Source organism: Lentinula edodes (genome assembly GCF_021015755.1).
Source record: "Lentinula edodes strain Le(Bin) 0899 ss11 chromosome Unknown C8R40scaffold_2, whole genome shotgun sequence".
NCBI classification, from domain to species: domain Eukaryota; kingdom Fungi; phylum Basidiomycota; class Agaricomycetes; order Agaricales; family Omphalotaceae; genus Lentinula; species Lentinula edodes.
The window spans coordinates 365,691-385,011 of NW_025764308.1; the positions used below are offsets into that span (position 1 = coordinate 365,691).

Here is a 19,321-nt window from a genome sequence, read left to right on the forward strand (position 1 = left end):
TGTCATCAAATATGCTTTCTGTCAGTATTTTATCATATATATATTCTCTAATATTTTATCCCTCGCACCCTCCAAATCTGACCCTCCTTTATTCTTTCTAGCTTGTAGTAGAGGCTCAAAACCTCATCTCTGGTCACAAGAACATTGTCAAGAAGTTATCGCCGTCATGGATGCATTGACCTGGACTTTGGAAAGTGAGCTCACTAACACTGACTTCACTTCTTCGTTGAATACCCCTGACATCTCGTTACAGGTATGTATACAAAAGTTGCGTTGTCCCTCGAACAAGGCCAAGTTCTCTAGATCTTGCGAAGAGTCTCGCAATCACCATATACAAGCTCCTTCCTATGCCTTCTCCTCTTGTATTCCATGTAATGCCTCCCCAGTCATCTTCTAAATCACCTCAACAACCACCTGCCGAATCCATCCAGCGTGGGTGAGCACGCCAAGAAGAAATCCTCCAAGAGGACCCCGCCCAACATGCACACCAAGACCATGTCACCGCTGGCAAAATCCCACCAAACACCCCTCTTCTTCCCGCGTTTCAACCGCAATGGAGTCTCTGGGAGAAGGTGGGGATTGGATTGGATGCAGCAAGCCCAAGCTCGGGTGGAGGAAGAACGAAGGAGAAAGTACACAGCGGAACAACAACATCACTAAATCACAGAGACTCTTGAGAAGGATTATGATATGGAATTCCCAGTATAATGTGAAAAAATAGGTATCATGTTACTACGACATTGTGGTGACATTGTCAGCCCTTATAACACCTTAAAACGGGTGCCCCAATTCAACAATCATTTTTGTACATTCTCAACATTGAAAAATCATTTGATCTTTGTAATAATATCTGCAAATCTTTTTTGAATATTACATGAATGAGGCCATCTAGAGCGGTCGCAGGTATACCCTTACCAGTTTGCATGCATATTTTGACATCAAATAGGGTACTGCATAATAAAATTCACAATTGTTGTAATCATTTATTCCAAGCAAACCAGTTTGAAAATAATATATTCAAATATCTCAATTCAATTCGAAGTATAGGGAAGATACAAGAACGACAGCCGTGATAATAATCTATCAATCTATGATATACAGGGCAGGGATATACGGATGGATTACATTGTGACATTTGATCTGATGTATGACACAAACTAGGAGAACGACCGGCGGGGTTGCTTTGCTTCAACACATGTTCACATTCCACCGCATAGAATGGTTATTGGCTCCTTCATGAACACTGGCAAAGGAAGTTGAAATGCTGATGATATTGCAGACTTGAAAAAGACCAGTGGTCGGCGCAGTAATTTGAACGTTTTGAATTTGAAGCTCAGTCCTTGTTATAGTTAAGCATGTGTAAATGGGGGAAGGAAACAGCAATTGAGCATGTTATTTTCGAGATGTGGGTCGTAGCCACCTGCAGAAATATTAGGATTGTCGAAAAACCCATTCCACGGCGTTAAGCTGTTCAAATCCCCGCGGCCGTAGACCTGAATGTGGCCCAAGCCTCTGCCAAGGATCAGTAATTTTGATGAGATACTAAAAACAAACTTGTTTTTGTCACACAATAAAATTTGTGTAATGATTCCCTTAATTGCCAGACATATCTAAAACTTATCTATTTAGCTGTAGTGAACGTTTACCATAAATCCATGGTTTTGTTTATGTATTGTTCGTATAAACTTGAAATTTGAATTGCCTAATTTGTCCAACATATTGAATCCTTATTGTCTACTTGTTTTGGTAAATCCAGTGTAATCACTCATATAAGATCACCATAATTGTAAGATTTCTCCCTCAAATTACGCAAACATTTTTGGGCCAAAACGTCACAATAGTAATAAAATATCCCTCACAGTAAAATACGGTCCTTATGAGACCATTATCATTGACAAATCTTTCTTGCAATTAGAGTAAAACTTGACAAACAATAGCGTAAATGGCGAAAATTACGCTCCAATATTTTGGCGTTTCTATAAGGTAAGCTCTCAATATGGAGCTGAACTTACTGTAGTATGCGCCCTGTGTCGAGATACAGCTGATTCCGAAAGTCTAGGACGAAACCAGCCTCCTCACATCATTGGAGTAATGTTTAGCTTTGTTTGTGGAGGAGCTTAAGCGCATAATTACTAGCCTTTTTGATATACAAATCTGAGCAAGCAGCTCCGTCTTTCTTCAAGTTTCTTGCATCGAGACAGCCCTAATTTACTCCAACAATGTAATTACAACAATTTTATACATCCATCTCTGGGTTAATCTTTGTTATTTTGTCTATATCTACAAACAAGCCTAAGCAGTGCTCCAACGATGTGAGGAGGCTGATTTTGTCCTAGACTTTCGGAATCAGCTGTAAAACCCACATTTTCGCCTCGAGGAATCGGCTCATCCCCGCAGTGGCAGTGTCCCGCCTACTATGGGTCGTCACGTTGCTTTACGGTCATGTGATGTTCTTTGAGTCCTACCCATTGGCATTTGACCAAAACCACTTAACCTGCTCCAAGTTCATCTAAAAAAATATCGTTGTTGTATCTTTCCTTATGGCAACCTCGTTTTTGGATCAGTATGAAGCGCTGGACGTTATTGGAAATGGCGCGTTTGGTATCATCCGCAAAGTCAGAAGAAAAGCGGATGGAACAGTGCGTATTGATGCCACTGAGTCGCTATTCAAGTGTTGACCAAGTTACCCAGACTTTCGCGCGGAAGGAGCTCAGATTTGAGAAGATGCAAGAGCGAGATAGAAAGCAAATTGTTGCCGAAGTGTGAGTCGTATATAGGCTGGCTGCAAGTCTATCATTGACTCAATATAGGAACATTCTCAAAGAACTTCACCATGATCATATCGTTAAATATCATGATCGCTACGTCGACAAAGAATCGGGTATTCTATATATCGTCATGGAATACTGCGGCGGCGGCGATTTATCCATGGTTATTCAACAAGCTCAAAAACACAACCGGCCAATACCAGAAGATACTATTTGGAACTACTTTATGCAACTATTACTCGCTTTGCAACACTGTCATCATCCGAATGGACACGGGAGAAACAGCAGTGGGACGTGTAATCCCATGTCTGAAAATGAAGGGAGAGAACGAAGGAACCAAATATTGCATCGAGACTTGAAGCCTGACAATGGCGAGTTCAATCCCCGAGCCTGGATGGAAGACTTCTGACCTGTATGACAGTCTTCTTGGATGAAAACAACTCGGTCAAACTCGGAGACTTTGGATTGTCGAAATCTCTGCTTCAAACTAATTTCGCAAACACATACGTTGGGGTACGTTTTTCTATTCTGCAGTCCATATCATCGCATAAGTTTTCTTTTGCAGACGCCTTATTATATGTCTCCAGAAGTGATGCAAGAGAAGGCTTATGATTCCAAATCTGACATATGGTCGCTGGGCTGTTTGATTTACGAACTCTGTGCTCATAAACCTCCCTTTCATGAAGCTAAGAGTCACACTGAACTTAGCATCTTAGTCCGGTTTGAGATCTGCTCCGTCTGTTCTGCCGTAGTACTCACACGTTCACATTCTTTCTTCCCTCAGTAATGGACGCATACCTCCACTACCGAAAGGATATTCACAGTCCTTAGCGGGTGTTATCAAGGCGATGTTGAATCTTAACGTGCGTATACAACGTCTTATATGGTGTATTCCCATCTAATCTGCTATTCAGCCCGCGATGCGCCCTTCTGCAGCCCAATTGTTACAGCATGAACGACTTGAGCTTGTGTTCAAAGTGTCTGAGACGGAAAAGATGTAGGTTGTCCATCATGAGATTGATTTCAAGTGCTTTCTAACCTCTGATTAGGTTGGCTACTGTTAAACTGCACAAGAACGCAATTGTTGCCCGTGAGCGAGATGTCGCCGCACGGGAAGCCGCCATCATTGTCCGCGAGCAACAACTTGAAACCCGAGCGGCTCAGACTGAGATTGAGTTGAATTCGCTTCGTCATACAATCTCCCAGAATCAACACCTTCAATTCTCCCAGCAGGACTTAGAAGTCGCAATTCAACAAGCAATTGCTCGACGAGAAGAGGAGCTTCGTGTATTGGTGTTGCATAGAGAGGAGGAAGTGGCTGTAGCAATTGCCAAACGTGAAGAGGAGATTATCGCGTCTGTTAACAAGCGGGAAGAGGAGCTGAATGAAGCTTGGGTGATGAGGGAGGAACAAATTCGACAAGAGGTAGATGATAGAGTCCGATGGATACATGAACGAGAAGTCGATCTCGCCGCGGAAGAGAATCGCCTTGAAGAGGTTCGACTGGAACTCGAGGGAAAAGTGAGAAAGTGGGAGGCTAAGTCTGTGAAAGGTATACACTTTCGAATTCTCGAAGTCTACGTCTTTATCTCATTGATGACCTCTATTTAGGTCGCAAAGAAAAGACGCCCTTGGAAGAAGTCAAAAATTTACTTGAACCGCTGACCAGACTTAGTTCTCCTTGTCTGGAGAACGGAACTACTCCTGAGGATTCCACCCCACAATCCCAAACCAGGCGTCGGCCTGTTGTTTCATTCCCCGAAATCTTGACCCCCGCAGCACGACTTGTTCATGCCACTCCAGCGTCGGCAATGAAGGGTGTTGTACTTACCTCGACGGGCGAAGTGCTTACAACACCAGCGCCGAGTGATCTCGCGAAGCTCTTTGTGGATTCCCCCAAGGTCGGCCTCGACTTTACCAAGATCTTCGACCCTGATTGCAGAAAGGCAGATGTCGACACAGAAGATAGCGCGGATGAGGCGGAATCTCCGCCTCCCAGTCCGAGTTGTCGCAAGGAGAGACCGCGCAGATACGGCAATACTGCGAATAGTGATCGCAGCGTGTCCCCTTCTAAGCGACCATCGTCCGCGTCCACCTCAATCACTTCGATACCACCTCCAACACGTATCCGACGACCGTCGATACGGTCATCAGCTACTTCCAAATCGAGCGTTTCCGGCTCCATGATTTCGTCCATATCTGATCCCAGTAACCTGACTGGCTCGATGACCGGGCCATTGCAGCTTAAACCTCTTCCTCTTCCTCATCCGCATCTTCACAATCAAGCAAATACTATTCCTTCAATACCAACTGCACGTACCGCTGCCTCAGGGCGATCGATGCAACGAACAAATTCTGCGCCTGCGACAACCGAGATCACAAGAGAATATGATTCGACAGATGAGGAAAATCTACCTAGTCCTTTTCTCAAACGTGCAACTGCACGGTCTGGTAGTATCGGAAAGAGACATAGCAATGGAAATCTTCTACGGGCAGTCGCAGCAGCAAATTCCACTGCACGAAGGACGAATGCCTCGATATCTGCGTTGTCGGAACTAGGAGCAGGAGTTTCCCCAGTAGGGAACAATGTTACACGGCCTCCCATTTTAGGTGCGAGAAAGATGAGTGAGGAGACCAGGAAAACATTGCCGCAGCAGTGATAATTTGTAACTGACAACAGCATATGGACTGTGTTAGTGGTCCTCTTCATGTGTATCCATATATTCATTTGTGTATTTAAATCTATTAAATGTAGACTGAGTATAGCAGAAGTGAATCAAGATGTTCCTCTTGCGCATCTGAGTTGTAGGGTTAGCTTGGTGACCAAGCCCTCTAGGAGGAATGATCAAAGATCAAATTTTGCGTGGCAAAACCTCGCTAGAGGTATCCCTCATAGAGGGACAGTTACCGGTCTATTGTAGGGTTTGGACAGATGCAACAGACAAGGCATCACAAAGGGAGCGAATTCGCGGAAGACCTTCATGTTGCAGCTCATTCTTTCAGCACGAACATTGAACAAAATCTCTCTTCAAAAATACAACATCTACGTCTAAAAACAAATTGTACAAGAAGGTGGACTAACAAGTTTTCATTCGTGATCTCCCTCTCTGTTGTAATGACCTACATCCGACTACTTGAGGATCGTCAATCAGTCGATGATCATTTCCTCCTGCCCTGTACCATCCACTGGTTTCCCATTTCGGTTGGCTTTAAGCTTCTCGTCGACGTCAACGATAGCCTCACCGGCACGGTTCTTGTAGAACAGAATTTCCCCTTCGTCTTCGATGAACACGCATTGCGTGAAAGATCGCCACAAAGCGGCAAGAACACCCTACGAGACTATGTCAGAAACCGAAGATGTCAATGTCGTTGGCACTCACGGTCGAGTCGTAGTTGTAATACTCTCCAAGAACAGGTTTGATAGCTTTCGTCACCTCAGGAAGATTGTCTGTTAATGACTGTGTCAGATAGCATTCTAAACAAAAAAACGAAACCTACAGAATGGGATTGTTGAGAAAAAGTGATGAGCCAAGTGGTCGCTTGCGATCTGTGGGATCACACTTCCATTAGATGACAACAAAGTGCAATTTTTCAGACGTACGTTGTATAGAAGGACCCTCCCGAGCCAACCAAATACGGGTCTGTCAACTGTGGCTAAAGCACCTCGGACAAAAGTCCATTCACTCTGATAATTGAATGATCAGCATTAGCACAATAGTCAAACCAGAATTTTGGGACCTTGCGGTAGTACGGAATCGTCGGATCGCTGTGTTGAAGATATGTGAACATGACCATCCTAAATTATGACATTAGAGATGTTTCCCTCTCAGAGCATGAACGAACACTCACCAGTTGTGTTGGAACTAACAGAGATCAAAGTCGGTCAGACAGGCATGAACTGCACAGTGGACGATATACTTACAAACCAAGGCATGAAGTAGTACTTCATGGCACTGTTCCATCCGTGGCTCTTGATGTACATACTGAGTAGGGTGTACATGACGAGGAGAGAGATGTTTGACAGAATGATCGCTGAACCTGGTTGTTGAAATAAGGTCAGGGTGCCAAATGCGAAAACGCAGAAATGATGCGTACGTTCTGAGGGCTTGAAAAGTTGAGAGCTTGGTCGGTAATGCTGAGAAAGCAATGTCAATCACGGATTCTCTTTCAAATACGGTTTTCCACCTACGCTTGTGTAAGCAGGATATCTTCGATTGCCTTTACGATTGTGCCTTTGGAAGATTCACGTTAGCTTGATCCAGTTGTGATTTTGGGCAAACGCACAAAAGATAAAGCTGGAAACCGCTGAAGATAAGGAATTAGCGCCCTCGATAACTATATTAACTTGTAGATCGACCCACAAGAACTGCCTCACAAACAGTTTGAACAACGTGAAAGCCGGCGTCTCCTCCAAAATTTCTGTGTAATCCATTCTTACTGCAACTTTACCATCTGGAAGCTTGAAGTCCCTGCGTGTGAAGGGCATGAACGTCTCGTCACGCTCAAGACTTTGGGTTGCTTTCTAAGAAAGAAACCGAACCACGTGTATGAGAAGGTTATCAATGAAAAGAGAGGACATCGAAAAGGTGAGGGAGTTCAAGTCGCTTACATGATGAGCGCGATGTGTAAATCTCCAAGCATGGTATGGTGTCAAGACAGATGCATGAAGGACCAACCCGAGGACATCATTGACGATTCCGTAGTCCGATAGAGCTCCATGACCGGCCTGTACGGGAACGTTGTCAACATTTTCAAATGTTAAAATTTGTGAACAAAACACACGTCGTGACCTGGCATCCAGCAAACATTAGCAGAATACCATTAGACTCGGTAGAATTTCCCTACCTATGCACCATAGTCCTGCGAACGCAAAACCCTGGAAACTCCAGTATCCCATCCAGCAGACCGCCTTCAAGACCTGCCTTGCTAACGGCGTTCCTCCAAGCGAAGACACGATAAGATCGATGTTTTGTGCAAAGACATAGAAGAGGTAAGTGATTAAGAGGTGCCTAGCGAGATAAAGCAAGCTCTTTGTGGTACTCTTCTTGAAGAGGTGTTTGGGAACAGCCTCCCAGACCTGCTTGATTGTGAGGTCCGGAGGAACGAAAGGCTTCCCTACGCGGGCTTCGTATTCAACGCCGTCTGAAAATATTTGGTACCAGAGCATGATGAGTGTGGTGCTAAGGAAAGAGAGAGAGGTAACGACTCTTCAGAGTTTTTAAAATTCAGTTTCCAACTTTGTCCAGACAGGGGAGGGTAAAGATGCTAGAATCTGGAATTGGGATCTTGTCATAGCCCAGAAGTACATACACCTGCACATGCTTTTTGGGGATTGAGCAGAGAAAATGATCGATTTGGGATTACCCGAGTCCATGTACAGATTGTAGTTCAAGAACAAAACCAAACCGTACGGAACGGTTCATTACAGTTCATTTCTTGAAGCGATGCAAAGTAATATCAAGTAGCATCAGAGATAGTGATTACCCGAGTCCTGGACTAGTACTTGAGTTTATACTGAATCTAAAATCGTCCTCTTCGGCGCAGATCTGAATAGAGTATGCAACAGTATGTTAAGATAGTAAAAGATAGTAAACCGACACGGACTGGTACGGAATTTCACATGTGTACACATCATCCACCGTAACCTGAGGTCGATAAACCTGAGGTCAAGAAATGAAACAGCATTTCAATCGATTAACCTGAGGTCGTGAATTAATTTACAACATAATGATTAACCTCAGGTTATAACACCATCGAATATTGAACGTTTGAACAGCCACCTAACAGCGGAATTAATAGACCGCCAGATCGAGATTGCTACGGACAGTGGACATCTCGTAAGTAGTTAGCGGAAAATGTGTTTCCACAGGACGCTCAAGCACTTCTGCACATCTAGAAAAAAGCTCGTTGTTCTAGGCTGTTCCAGGACCCCGGATAATTAGGGTGAAGGTCGTTCTCAAAATTGCCGAATTTCGGCTGAAATGTCCGAACCAAAATCAAGAATTTCTCTCCAAAAATGTCCGAAAGCCGACCAGCCACCAGTGCTTAAGCAAATTAGCGCTCGCCTAAATGATCTTCGGCGAGGCTTCATAAAATTTCCCAAAGTCCCACCTGAAGATATAACTACCAAAACTGGAAAAAATGTCCGAACACCTGTGAACAACCCACCGCCAGAGGCCTTGAAATGTCCGAAAATCGAACAGAATTTTTCAAGAATTTCTCAAAATTTGTCCGAAATCACGAACGACTGTACAATATGCCCAATTATCCGGGGTCTTGTTCCCTTCTAATGCGAGTGGAGTGCGTCGATCGAAGTTCACGTAATAATACCGTGACGCGACAATGATTGCGACAAACTTGTAAACTCTTGGAAGAAGGAAGCATGAGAAACGCCTTCACGCTGAAGTCGGCGAGGGCAACAAGCAGAATAAAAACGAAATGTTATCGTGCAGAGTATCTGTGGAAAGTATATAATTGTATAGGATTGTGTCCTTCGATATGGTTATTATTATTCTCGTTATTTGTAGACGGACGTTCCTTATATACTATCTATCTATCTACTAAGTAGAACTAAAAGAGACTGGTGCGCCTGAACAAAATCTGCAACAAGGCTTCGCGCCACCGCCACCGTATGTCTACTAATTGGTGAGACCGTGGTAGGATATGAACCCGTCACCAGCAGTAGTACTCGCGCATAAACTTCATATTTATTCCAATCGGTCCTCCCAAAGCCCCAAAATGTCTGACAACAGTTCATTCCAATAACATAGGAGGGGGGGGGGGGGGGGCGCAAAAGGGGACAATTGGACAGTGTTTGTTTAGTTCTTAGGCATATTATAATTGGCCACCTTAATTCTTTCCTCAACTATTATATAGTATTGCTTGCTCTCAGATTGCGTTCTACATTATCGTTTATTCTTTGCGCGGCGGTGTCGAGACATCGATCACACGGCACATCTTTAGCACACATGAAGCGCAGTGTGTACAGCACAGACTGGGCTGTTCCTCAATGGGACCGTGCTGGGAGACCGGACAAGGACCGCCCCATTGAGCTTCAATCTGCGCTATATTTGGACAAGGAAATGGCTTATTTTTGCCTCTAAAATACGCAATTCTGGACAGGGTTCTGGTAGAGCTTCCGGGGGCCTGTGCTGGCTAATTTTCCCTCAATTCCATTGGCAGAGCTCAGATCATTTTACCCAGTACAGCTACATTGTAGCTGGTAGGCGATACATCAGGCATGTTGTCTCGCTAACGAGTATACTTCATCTCAGAAAATTCAACGATCGATTTCAGACTGATCATGAAAAAAACCAGTCATACAACAGTACATGATTGACACAATGCTATAACACAAAAGCAGATTCTAGCTTCTACAAGAGAAAAGATGGTTTGTAAGGAGAGAATATTTTGAAGCGACGGGCATAAGCAAGCGGTTAATATGCTCGATATCCTTTACGAAATTTCACCGGAAAATCAAGCACACGCGCTTCAGCTCCTTGAGACCCATTCACTCGACCTTGGTCGATTTCTTTCCCAAGAAATACGCGTCGGCGGGGCGGCGGATTGATTTCCCTTCCTTGTCACGGTAAAACACAACATCACCCTCGTCCTCGACGAATTGGCAGTCATTGTAGTTATCCCAGAGAGCTTTGAAAACAGGCTTGTCCGAGTAGTTGTAGTGTTCACCAATGAAAGCCTTGAGATAGTCTGTGGCTTCTGGACCGTGGTAGAAAGGCATTTTCGGGAAGAACTGACGAAGAGCAATCCGGTCAACTCCATTATAAGGGTAAATAAGCATACGACTTACGTGGTGAATCACATGGAAGTGGGCGACGTCATGCAAGAAGAAACGTCCTTGCCAGCCGAGGAAAGGCCTATCGACGGTCGCAGCAGCGCCGCGCTGGAAGTTCCACTCTTTACCGCGGTAATGAGGCATGATGGGGTCGGTGTGGTGAAGGTACGTGATCATGATGACTGGAAAGAGATACATGTAAGCCAGAAGCGACAATTACGTTTGATTTCGTTCGCAGGAGTAGATCCTTTAGAAAATCAGGTACTAGGCAGGACTTACACCAATGAGTAACGAGGAACCAAGGAAGACCGTAGTACTTGAAGGTGTCGGCTGCACCCCATATCTGGCAAGACTTCCAGACACCCCAGATCATGAACGCGATACCGGCGTTGGAAATCATGACAATACCACGTTGACTCTTGGTGAAAAGTACCGAGTTCGCTGCAGGACACCTTCAGCCAACAGCTTGATTCAGTTTAAAACATTGCCTTACGGTCAAAGTGATTCGTCCACTTTGGGTAGTGCTTTTGGCCAGAAACGTTCCAAACTACAAACAAGGTTAGAAGCCAGAAGTTTGTATGTCAAGAGTAACTTACGCAAATATGCGGGGAAAGCGAGGAACTGTTGCCTAACGAGCATGTAAAGAGTGTAGATAGGAGTGTCACCAAAAAGTTCGTCCCAGTCCAGAGGCTCCCATTCTGCCTTCTCGGGAGGTATTCCCAGATCGCTGCGAGTTTTGGGAACATAGACCTCATCTCTTTCCATCGAAGCGTGGTTACTGTGGTGGCGATGATGCGAGATTCTCCAACTGAAGAACGGAGTCCAGAGGAAGGTGTGTGTGACCTAACAAAAAGCATGAGCCTAAGCGGAGGAGGGTCGATCGCTAATCGCACAAATCCAATAATGTCATTAACCCATTGATTCTCAGAGAACGCTCCGTGACCACACTGAGAAGGTGGCAAAGGATCAGCAAGGGAAGGTTTCTCGCAGCTGAGGATCGCGGTCGCACCTCGTGTCCAATAACCCAAATACCAGTGAAGACTAAACCTTGGAACCACCAGCTGATGACGGAATTAACAGGGAGACGAACAACTGATGTGAGATTAACTCACTAGACACTCCAAGAAGCCCATCGAGCGACTTCAGCGCCAATGGGAGAAAATTTCTCAATAACTTCGGCCTTGGCGAAGTATGGATCGATGTAAGTGGCGGCAGTCCAGAGAGCCGTCGTCATTATCAGATCGACGGCAAGGTAACGAAGACCAAGAGCGGTATCACGTTTGAACAAGCGAGCAGGAAGGGCGTCCCTTATTTCCTTCAAAGACCTACGGGACCGGTAAGTCAAAAAATTTGCTGCAGGACTAAGGTACTCACCAAGGCATAGGTTCAAACTGAGGAAGATCGGCCTCATTGTAGAGGTCCTTGGCTTGAGGTTTCGTGGCTTCAGACATTGTTGTGCTACCGGTCTATTGCTGATTCGAATAGAGCTTGAGCTGGAGATGTTGTAAATCCAGTGCTGTATTTATAAAGCTGGCCCCCGTGGGTCGAGGCGGCTATGTAATTCCATTGAACTTTCGTAGAAAGAAATCGGGTCAAGATCTTACATTGAGTTGATGATAGTCAAGCACATACTTACAAGACCTGATAATTAGAAAAGAACACAGTTCATTCGGTAACGACGAAGGATTGAAGTTGAATTGATTGGTTTGTGAGGAAAAAAACAAATGAAATGAGCCGAGCTGGACTCTAGGTAAGAAGGTTACTTTGAATTTGACTGCGGGCTCAGGTAAATCTCTCGAAGCAAGAAATGTTATCTGGACCTACCCCACGTTTAACACAAGTTTAACAGCTATGATCGTACCCGGAGTTCCATGATAATCCAAAGCTCCAAGGGCGCAAGAGATGGTCGGATGAACGGAATGGGATTTCCGGGGTGCATGCAGAATACCCGAGAACACAGGAATGTCAGTGGCGAAAAGTCAGGATAAGTGAGGACCAGGTTAAATTTCGAACCAGGTGCGCATCACGTGCTTATCGATCGCATCTGACGCTAAGTCCATTTCCTTTTCGATCTACTTACGACTCGATAATGATTAGATGTCAGGCTCACGAATGCCGCAACAAGGTTATAAAACCAGTGCTTACCATGGCGCCTTCCTCAGTCCAACTTTTCGCCTCTACGTGGAGATTTTGAACTCTTAACATGCTTTCGTTGTTCAAAGACTCGCCTGAATACGAGGCCAGGAAGGCTAGACCTTTCTCTCCTACCAAAGTTGGTCGAAGTTACCTTTTTTTCGCAAAGATTATACTAAGGCATATCTCAGGTCACTATATCCGAAGTTCATGCTGTCGTACCCAAGCATTTGTTCCAAAAGAGCTTCTTCACGGCCTGCTTATATATAGCTCGCGACGTGCTCTCCGCTGTGGCTCTATATAAGCTCGGTTGGCAAATCGAACCTCTTGCCGCCAGTCTTGTTAACGACTATGGCGCCCCCGCTTATGTCGGTACGATTGCTAAATGGGGGGGCTGGTCTGTCTATTGGGTCTGCCAAAGCGTCGTTCTCGCTGGTTGGTGGTGTATGGCTCACGAGGCTGGTCACGGCAATGTTTCTAACAAAAAGTGGCTCAACAATCTGACTGGATTTTTGCTTCATACTGTGAGTATCGTCATTTTTCGCAATCGACAACGGTAATGAGGATTTCTTCTCACAGTTCGTTCTTGCCCCATATTTCGCTTGGAGGTCTACCCATCACTCTCACCACAAAGCCACGGTTTCTATCGAACGAGACGAGAATTATGTTCCTCGCACTCGATCTGACTTCAAATTGCCTTCTGAGTCAGTCGCCCGGGCGGTCGATTATCATGAACTTTTCGAGGAAACTCCCATTTATACCGCTGCCCGCATGCTCCTCATGCAACTTCTTGGTTGGCAAATCTATCTGTGTTTGGACACTATGGGATCTCCTAGACATCCTAAAGGCACTAACGTGAGCGGCACTGTTCTCGTCCATCACATGCTCTAAATCTACTATTATTACTTAGCACTTCAGTCCGTCGTCTTCCTTGTTCAAGCCTCACGAGCGCAACGGAATCATCGCGTCTAACATTGGTTTGACCGTAATGTGCTGCGTCCTGTATATGTGGACCCAAACTGTCGGTCTTCCGGCTTTCCTCAAGCTTTATTTTGTTCCTTACATTGTACTGTCATTTGTGATTCCATATTTGTTCGACTTGACTGATATGGTTTTTTTAGCTTTTGAACCACTGGATTGTCATGCTCACGTACCTTCATCACTCTGATCCCACCATACCGATGTACAGGAACCGTCAGTGGTCTTACCTTCGAGGTGCTCTTTCAACCGTTGACAGGCCTCTCCTGGGCTGGGCTGGACGTGTATACTTCCACAACGTCAGCCATGACCATGTACGATTCGCCATTTTACCTTTGTTCCTATCTTTAACTTTTTCTTGACAGATCGCTCATCACCTCTTCTCGAACATTGCCTGGTACAACCAGCCGTATGTGACTGAAGAGCTCAAGAAGTTGTTGGGGGTTGAGTACAACTCCGATTCCACGGTAAAACGATCTCAACTATTGGTTTTATCCTCTCTGACAATCTACTATATTTACTAGAACACTTTCCGTGCTCTTTACCGGACCTTTACTCAATGTTGCTTCGTTGAAGACGAGGGCGACATCGTTTTCTATAAGAACCAGCACGGAAAAGCCGTAAGGGAGCTTGCCCCTGATGCCCTCGACCGACCGACCGTCGTCGCCAAGAAAGTAGACTAGGGGAATCAGGTTTGCATAGAGCAACAGAGAAGCTTTGATTCGCTGACGAACCTTCTCTTCTCCATATATGAGTATCGTTTTTTACCTTCGTGTATCAGAAGCTGTTGTATAGAATTGAATGTCATCGATGTGAAGTTGCACACTTAACTTCTTTCGAAGTACCTTTTGATGAACGCGGCTGAATTTTTTTTAAAGGGTTTGTTCAGGGTTTGAAACTCAGTGTACAAATTGAGCCTTCAGTACTGTCCTTTGCATGTACAGTGCACGTACCAAGTCCACTATCACTGTGGCTCATTTAACTTGTTTCTCTCGTGCTAGCTGAAGCTACGAGAGCTTGCTCCGGCTAGCGTAAGTGTTAGATAAGGCAATGGGAGTAGGAGTCATGTCATTTCAAAAGTTGGGTAGAAACTCTAGTTCAGACGGCCCGGCAGCGACGAGTGGTTACCAAACTTGTGTGCGCATCAATTACATAGTCTCTTGCTCGTCGCATCCATCTCAGTACACAAGAATACACTCGTTCTTTTAAGCATTCGTTTTTTGGCCCCACCCACCATTCCCCTATTTTATTTTTATTTAGCTCATACTTGGTATGTTTGGGTTCATGTGATATCTCTCCTTCACACCCTTGCATACTGGATTCGACGTCGATGGCCTGCTACGTATTGATTTTCGATTTCCTTTCCAAACTAGTATCTGCCCATGCCCCGCCTCGCGGGACGTCGTTCTCCCCGCAAACTACACGATATCATTGACTGACATTGGGTTATTACAGAATACATTTGGCCTTTCCCTCTATATTGTTGACACAAGATAAGCTATAGTACGTTAGTGTATAATATTCATTATAGGTATTGTTGAGCTCACCTCAGTTGGTAACGAAACAACTGAGGGAGCTCGATTGTTCTGCGGTGCGTGATGCAGTTAGAACTGTACAGTTTACAAATCACAGCTTATACGTATTCGAGGTAGACAGGAGGTCAAAGCAGTTGTATTGGAAACCTGCTACGTTCGCAGGTAACACTAATCGACACTCACGAGCGGACCGGATACTATGAATCGGATATGATTGGAAAAGAGAGAGAGAAAAGGCAAGAGAGATCTCGGATACAGGAGGATATTCTATGTGAGTAGATGGAGGGAAGCGATAAAGTCTAGTCTTCAGCTAGTACTGTATATATATGGTCATGTGTCACAAGTGTGACTATATGCAAGTCTGTAGTAAGCAGTATGTTTACATGTATCTCCCTTACGTACGTACGGAGTTGTTCCCCAACATATATGCATATGAAAGGATCATTGGGATGCTTGGTTAACCACAACATGATTCTCACCTAGGAGGGTTAAAGCTAAGTAAATTGCATGCTAAAACGGTCGTACGTAGTCACGGCAGGATCTCTCTTAGAGCGTTGTGACACAGCAGGGAAGCAGAGGGAACTTGAAGCATCGTGGAAAACAAGAAGCCAGTTGATCATTAATTGCCCCCTGGGGGCGCACATGCCTTGCTTGTGATGCTGCGACAGAATGTGTTATGTTAATGTAACAGCCCTTGGTGCTCATGAGGAATGGAACAAACAGAAGCACAGAATGCTTTGAGGATAAGAACTGATAAGAAAGAATAGCAGAAACAAACAAATATACAGATTAAAGTGCAGCATTATGAGTCCGAAATGAAATGAAGGATTCATCCTATGTATGGTGGTTTCAGCATGAAAAAATCTTGCCTCACCCAATGACACCTTCCCTTCTTGCTTTTCACCTTTCTTTGTGACTTTTCACAAATTTTCAGCTACTCTTTGGAGTCTCTTTTCCCCCTATATTGGGACTGTCACTTCTGTGAGTTACAGTGACACTGTTTGTCACCTTGCTTGCAAGGTCTATTGCACTCCGGAAGTTAAGTTGTTTTGTGCAGGCATGTTTTGGTTGTGCTTGGCCTCATGCTTTTGCCAAATGTTTACAAACATCCTGAGTTCTGTGCTTGCTTTGCGGCACATTCTTTCCTCAATACTCAGATTAATTACATCTGCAAAACCTGGATGTTCGTGAGAGCAAGGGTACTAGCTGGAGAGCGCTGTCAGCTGCTTTCGAGCTCTTAGCCAAAAATACAGGTTTTACAGATGTAAACAAATTTCCACAAGGCTTATGAAGTGTGTATATTCTGTAGTGCACCTTATGTGTATCATTTTTTTGCTTGATACTTGAGCCAAAATCTACACCTTGACAAAGACACTTAGATGATACTTAGATCACCCTACCACCCTACACTTTTTGCATACATAAATCCTGCATCATTCCCTTGTTCCTGCCATACCAAATTTAAGTGAAATGTATCCTTTCCCAAGCAAGGTGCAGTCCACAACAGTGGAGCCTAGTTATATGTTACTTTCTCAAGTTAAATCCAGGTTTTACAGATGTGTGTTAATAACATGTTAATATTGAGGGTTTTAACTTGTTAATAACAAACTCATGTGAATGTTAAAATCATGTTATTAACTCATGTTAAATTGCAGTTTGGAGGGCCCAATGTTAATAACATGTTATTAACACCTCCAAACCAATTTAGCACTACCCTAAGGTCCATTGGTGCCCTAGGGCACTGGACTTCTTGCCACTCTTTCCCACTCTTAAATTTGGGTATGCCATAGATGATATTTCAGTGTCATTCAAAAATGTTGAGGTATACTCCATATGCAGAATACATACAAAGGAAAGATGGCATTATTGTACAGTTAACATTATGAGTTCCATTTATGGAATTCATTTGAATTCTATACACTCAAAAAATTTGCACAGCCACTGTGACCACTTAAGGGTGAGAACTTTTTCCCTTTTACTACCCTAAGCCAAATTTCACCTTCCTATCCTATGATTTGTAGAAACTTACTCTTGCAGTCCACAGGCCACTACTGGCCTTTCCTTTTGATTGATGGCGGGGTAAGAGAATTGATTTGGATTTAACTTGCCTCTTGATAACAAGCACTCTTCTCATTGAACTTACTTCCTATTTCTTCTTCATATGTTTACCTGATAATTTGTCTTCTCCTTTATCTTTTCTATATTAACCTATTATATAAGGGTCTTTCTTACTGATTCTTATGGTTTTTATGGCTTTTTATTGATTTTAAATTATTTTCATTATTCTCCCTTGAAGTCGACTAACTGCCACTTGACTTAACAGTGCAACTCTGTTCAATTGATAGTCATCTCCCTGCCCTCTGGGCTTCTTTGTCAGGATCATACCTCAGTGCCCTGCTCTGCTGCTTGGTACTCTGAGATCTACTGTTTATTGTTCTTTCTTGCTACACATTCCCTTTCTACCTAGTCTCTCCTTATTGTCTTATTCTCTATCCTGAAGGCACTATACATATAGCTCCTATTAGTTAGTCTGGTGTTCCACTCCAATATACCAATTCGTAGGTATAAATACTCCTGTACTATACTATAGTTCCTCAGTTTAATTATCATTTTAGATCACCTCAAATCTTCTTTATCCATCTCTCTCTGTCCTCTAAGTCTTCAGGCTTGTCGCCTTGAAGCACTCTCTATTTTGGCCTCAGGACTTATAAGTTCTTCGGTTCACTCCTCATCTTCAGCATTACTGCCACTCCAACTTGGCTGCTTCTGGTTACCTATCTTCTACTCTCTCCTCCGGGGACTAGCGGTGTTGTTAATAACTTCACTACTGTCCCATTTGACCCTCTGCCCTTAGACACTGAATGGCCCTTGGCATGGCTTTCCAGTGTACATGATCTTAACATTCTTCCACTTCTATATACCTGAACTGAGAAACTGCTTCCCCTATACCATGCTTTCCTATAAATCCAATGTCCTTTTTTGATTGGGTGCCAATAGACCCACTTCAATACTACCGTGCTCTGTCTGCTTGGGTATGAAGTGCACCTTTGGTCCATCTACATTCAATTTACACTCTCCAATTTGCTTATATCAAGTATTGGGTGTTTATATAGAAAAACACTTGCATTGTTCATGCATTGTTCTTTTATGAGTGCTCTGCCTCCGCGCAATGGCTGCAATTTATGTGCTTGCAAATCCTTAGGAGGATCGTCTTATGTATTTTTGGCTAAATAGCCAAAAGCAGCTCAGACCACTTCCCAGCAGCCAAAGCACCCAGAGCAAGCTTAAAATGTTGCTCTGGGTGCTTTTTGCTGGAGAGTGCTCTCCAGCCAGTAGTATCCTTGTTCTGGCAAGTATACAGGTCTTGCAGATAGGCTAATCTGAGGCTTGCAAAGGTAAAAAAAGACTACCCAAGCTACTACTAGTATTATAGTACTACATACTACATCCTGTTAAGGAGTACTCCATACGTACTACACCCACGGTGACACGCCTAAATTTTGGCTAGACGTCTATGCTGTGAATTGTGACATTTTCATGTATAGATTTGTATCAAGAGGACTGTAATTGAGACCCAGATTGACAGTCAAAGTCAATACTGAATCAGTTTAATAAGTTGAAGGGACCATATACCCATACTACCACAAGTTGGTTAGTTTACCCATCCCCGATACTACCTTCGGATAGCAGTCTACCTGTTTGTCAAGCAGGATTATACCAGACTCGGACTACATCCGAAGGATGACCATTCACGTATGACATACCAAGGGTATTCCTATTGGACCTTACACTGGCAGGAGTTTGGAAGAACTTACTCAAGTGACCATGAGCCGAGGATTGACTCGAAATGACTTTCTAGAACTCAGGAGTTATCAAATACTCCTTCTAGAACGAGATCATGCATTAATTTAAAAGACTGCGATTTAGTCTAATAGACCAATCAAGTTGCATGGTTGAGGAAAATGACTAGAAGAACGATCGAAGTACTGCGAGGCTCCGAAGACATATCAAATGAATGTCAAAGAGTCCTGACGTAGAAAATATTGAAGAATGCAATTAAATGAATACTATGTGTAACTCCCTTAATAGAGTATAGGCACAACGGGTGTCTA

The 19,321-nt window shown here is 44.0% G+C and overlaps 4 protein-coding genes across 4 annotated transcripts; 2 read left to right on the plus strand and 2 right to left on the minus strand.

Annotated features, from left to right (window-relative positions):
• The first annotated feature begins 2,422 nt into the window (after positions 1-2,422).
• C8R40DRAFT_1079546 (kinase-like domain-containing protein) lies at positions 2,423-5,530 on the plus strand. Its single transcript, XM_046227044.1, has 9 exons — positions 2,423-2,639; positions 2,692-2,762; positions 2,811-3,139; positions 3,190-3,281; positions 3,334-3,488; positions 3,553-3,631; positions 3,683-3,765; positions 3,818-4,320; positions 4,380-5,530. Exons 1-9 carry the CDS (start codon positions 2,541-2,543, stop codon positions 5,426-5,428), a joined length of 2,460 nt encoding a protein of 819 aa, XP_046091362.1. The 5' UTR covers positions 2,423-2,540; the 3' UTR covers positions 5,429-5,530.
• A 386-nt stretch (positions 5,531-5,916) lies between these two features.
• On the minus strand, positions 5,917-7,935 carry C8R40DRAFT_1065360 (fatty acid desaturase-domain-containing protein; the record flags this gene model as incomplete). The annotated part of the gene is made up of 14 exons (XM_046225662.1): positions 5,917-6,099; positions 6,149-6,216; positions 6,267-6,315; positions 6,370-6,453; positions 6,507-6,564; positions 6,618-6,631; positions 6,691-6,806; positions 6,864-6,903; positions 6,958-7,000; positions 7,053-7,073; positions 7,130-7,290; positions 7,378-7,494; positions 7,551-7,558; positions 7,614-7,935. 14 exons carry the CDS (start codon positions 7,933-7,935, stop codon positions 5,917-5,919), a joined length of 1,284 nt encoding a protein of 427 aa, XP_046091363.1.
• A 2,343-nt stretch (positions 7,936-10,278) lies between these two features.
• On the minus strand, positions 10,279-12,014 carry C8R40DRAFT_1033146 (linoleoyl phosphatidylcholine delta-12 acetylenase; the record flags this gene model as incomplete). Its single annotated transcript, XM_046223321.1, has 9 exons — positions 10,279-10,521; positions 10,579-10,745; positions 10,843-11,004; positions 11,057-11,110; positions 11,160-11,406; positions 11,457-11,510; positions 11,573-11,624; positions 11,676-11,888; positions 11,938-12,014. The coding sequence occupies 9 exons, from the start codon at positions 12,012-12,014 to the stop codon at positions 10,279-10,281; spliced, it is 1,269 nt and encodes a 422-aa protein (XP_046091364.1).
• A 636-nt stretch (positions 12,015-12,650) lies between these two features.
• C8R40DRAFT_1079562 (delta-12 fatty acid desaturase) lies at positions 12,651-14,755 on the plus strand. The gene is made up of 7 exons (XM_046227045.1): positions 12,651-12,835; positions 12,888-13,220; positions 13,276-13,551; positions 13,607-13,762; positions 13,818-13,988; positions 14,040-14,141; positions 14,199-14,755. Exons 1-7 carry the CDS (start codon positions 12,767-12,769, stop codon positions 14,355-14,357), a joined length of 1,266 nt encoding a protein of 421 aa, XP_046091365.1. The 5' UTR covers positions 12,651-12,766; the 3' UTR covers positions 14,358-14,755.
• The last annotated feature ends 4,566 nt before the right edge of the window (positions 14,756-19,321 follow it).

Bases quoted from the DNA above. Each gene is read 5' to 3' on its own strand.
- C8R40DRAFT_1079546 (XM_046227044.1), top strand. From the start codon at position 2,541: ATGGCAACCTCGTTTTTGGATCAGTATGAAGCGCTGGACGTTATTGGA. The intron at 2,763-2,810 runs GTGAGTCGTATA...GACTCAATATAG, and splicing joins AAGCAAATTGTTGCCGAAGT to GAACATTCTCAAAGAACTTC. The intron at 3,282-3,333 runs GTACGTTTTTCT...TTTCTTTTGCAG, and splicing joins TCGCAAACACATACGTTGGG to ACGCCTTATTATATGTCTCC.
- C8R40DRAFT_1079562 (XM_046227045.1), top strand. From the start codon at position 12,767: ATGCTTTCGTTGTTCAAAGACTCGCCTGAATACGAGGCCAGGAAGGCT. The intron at 13,763-13,817 runs GTACTGTCATTT...TGGTTTTTTTAG, and splicing joins TTTATTTTGTTCCTTACATT to CTTTTGAACCACTGGATTGT. The intron at 14,142-14,198 runs GTAAAACGATCT...TATATTTACTAG, and splicing joins AGTACAACTCCGATTCCACG to AACACTTTCCGTGCTCTTTA.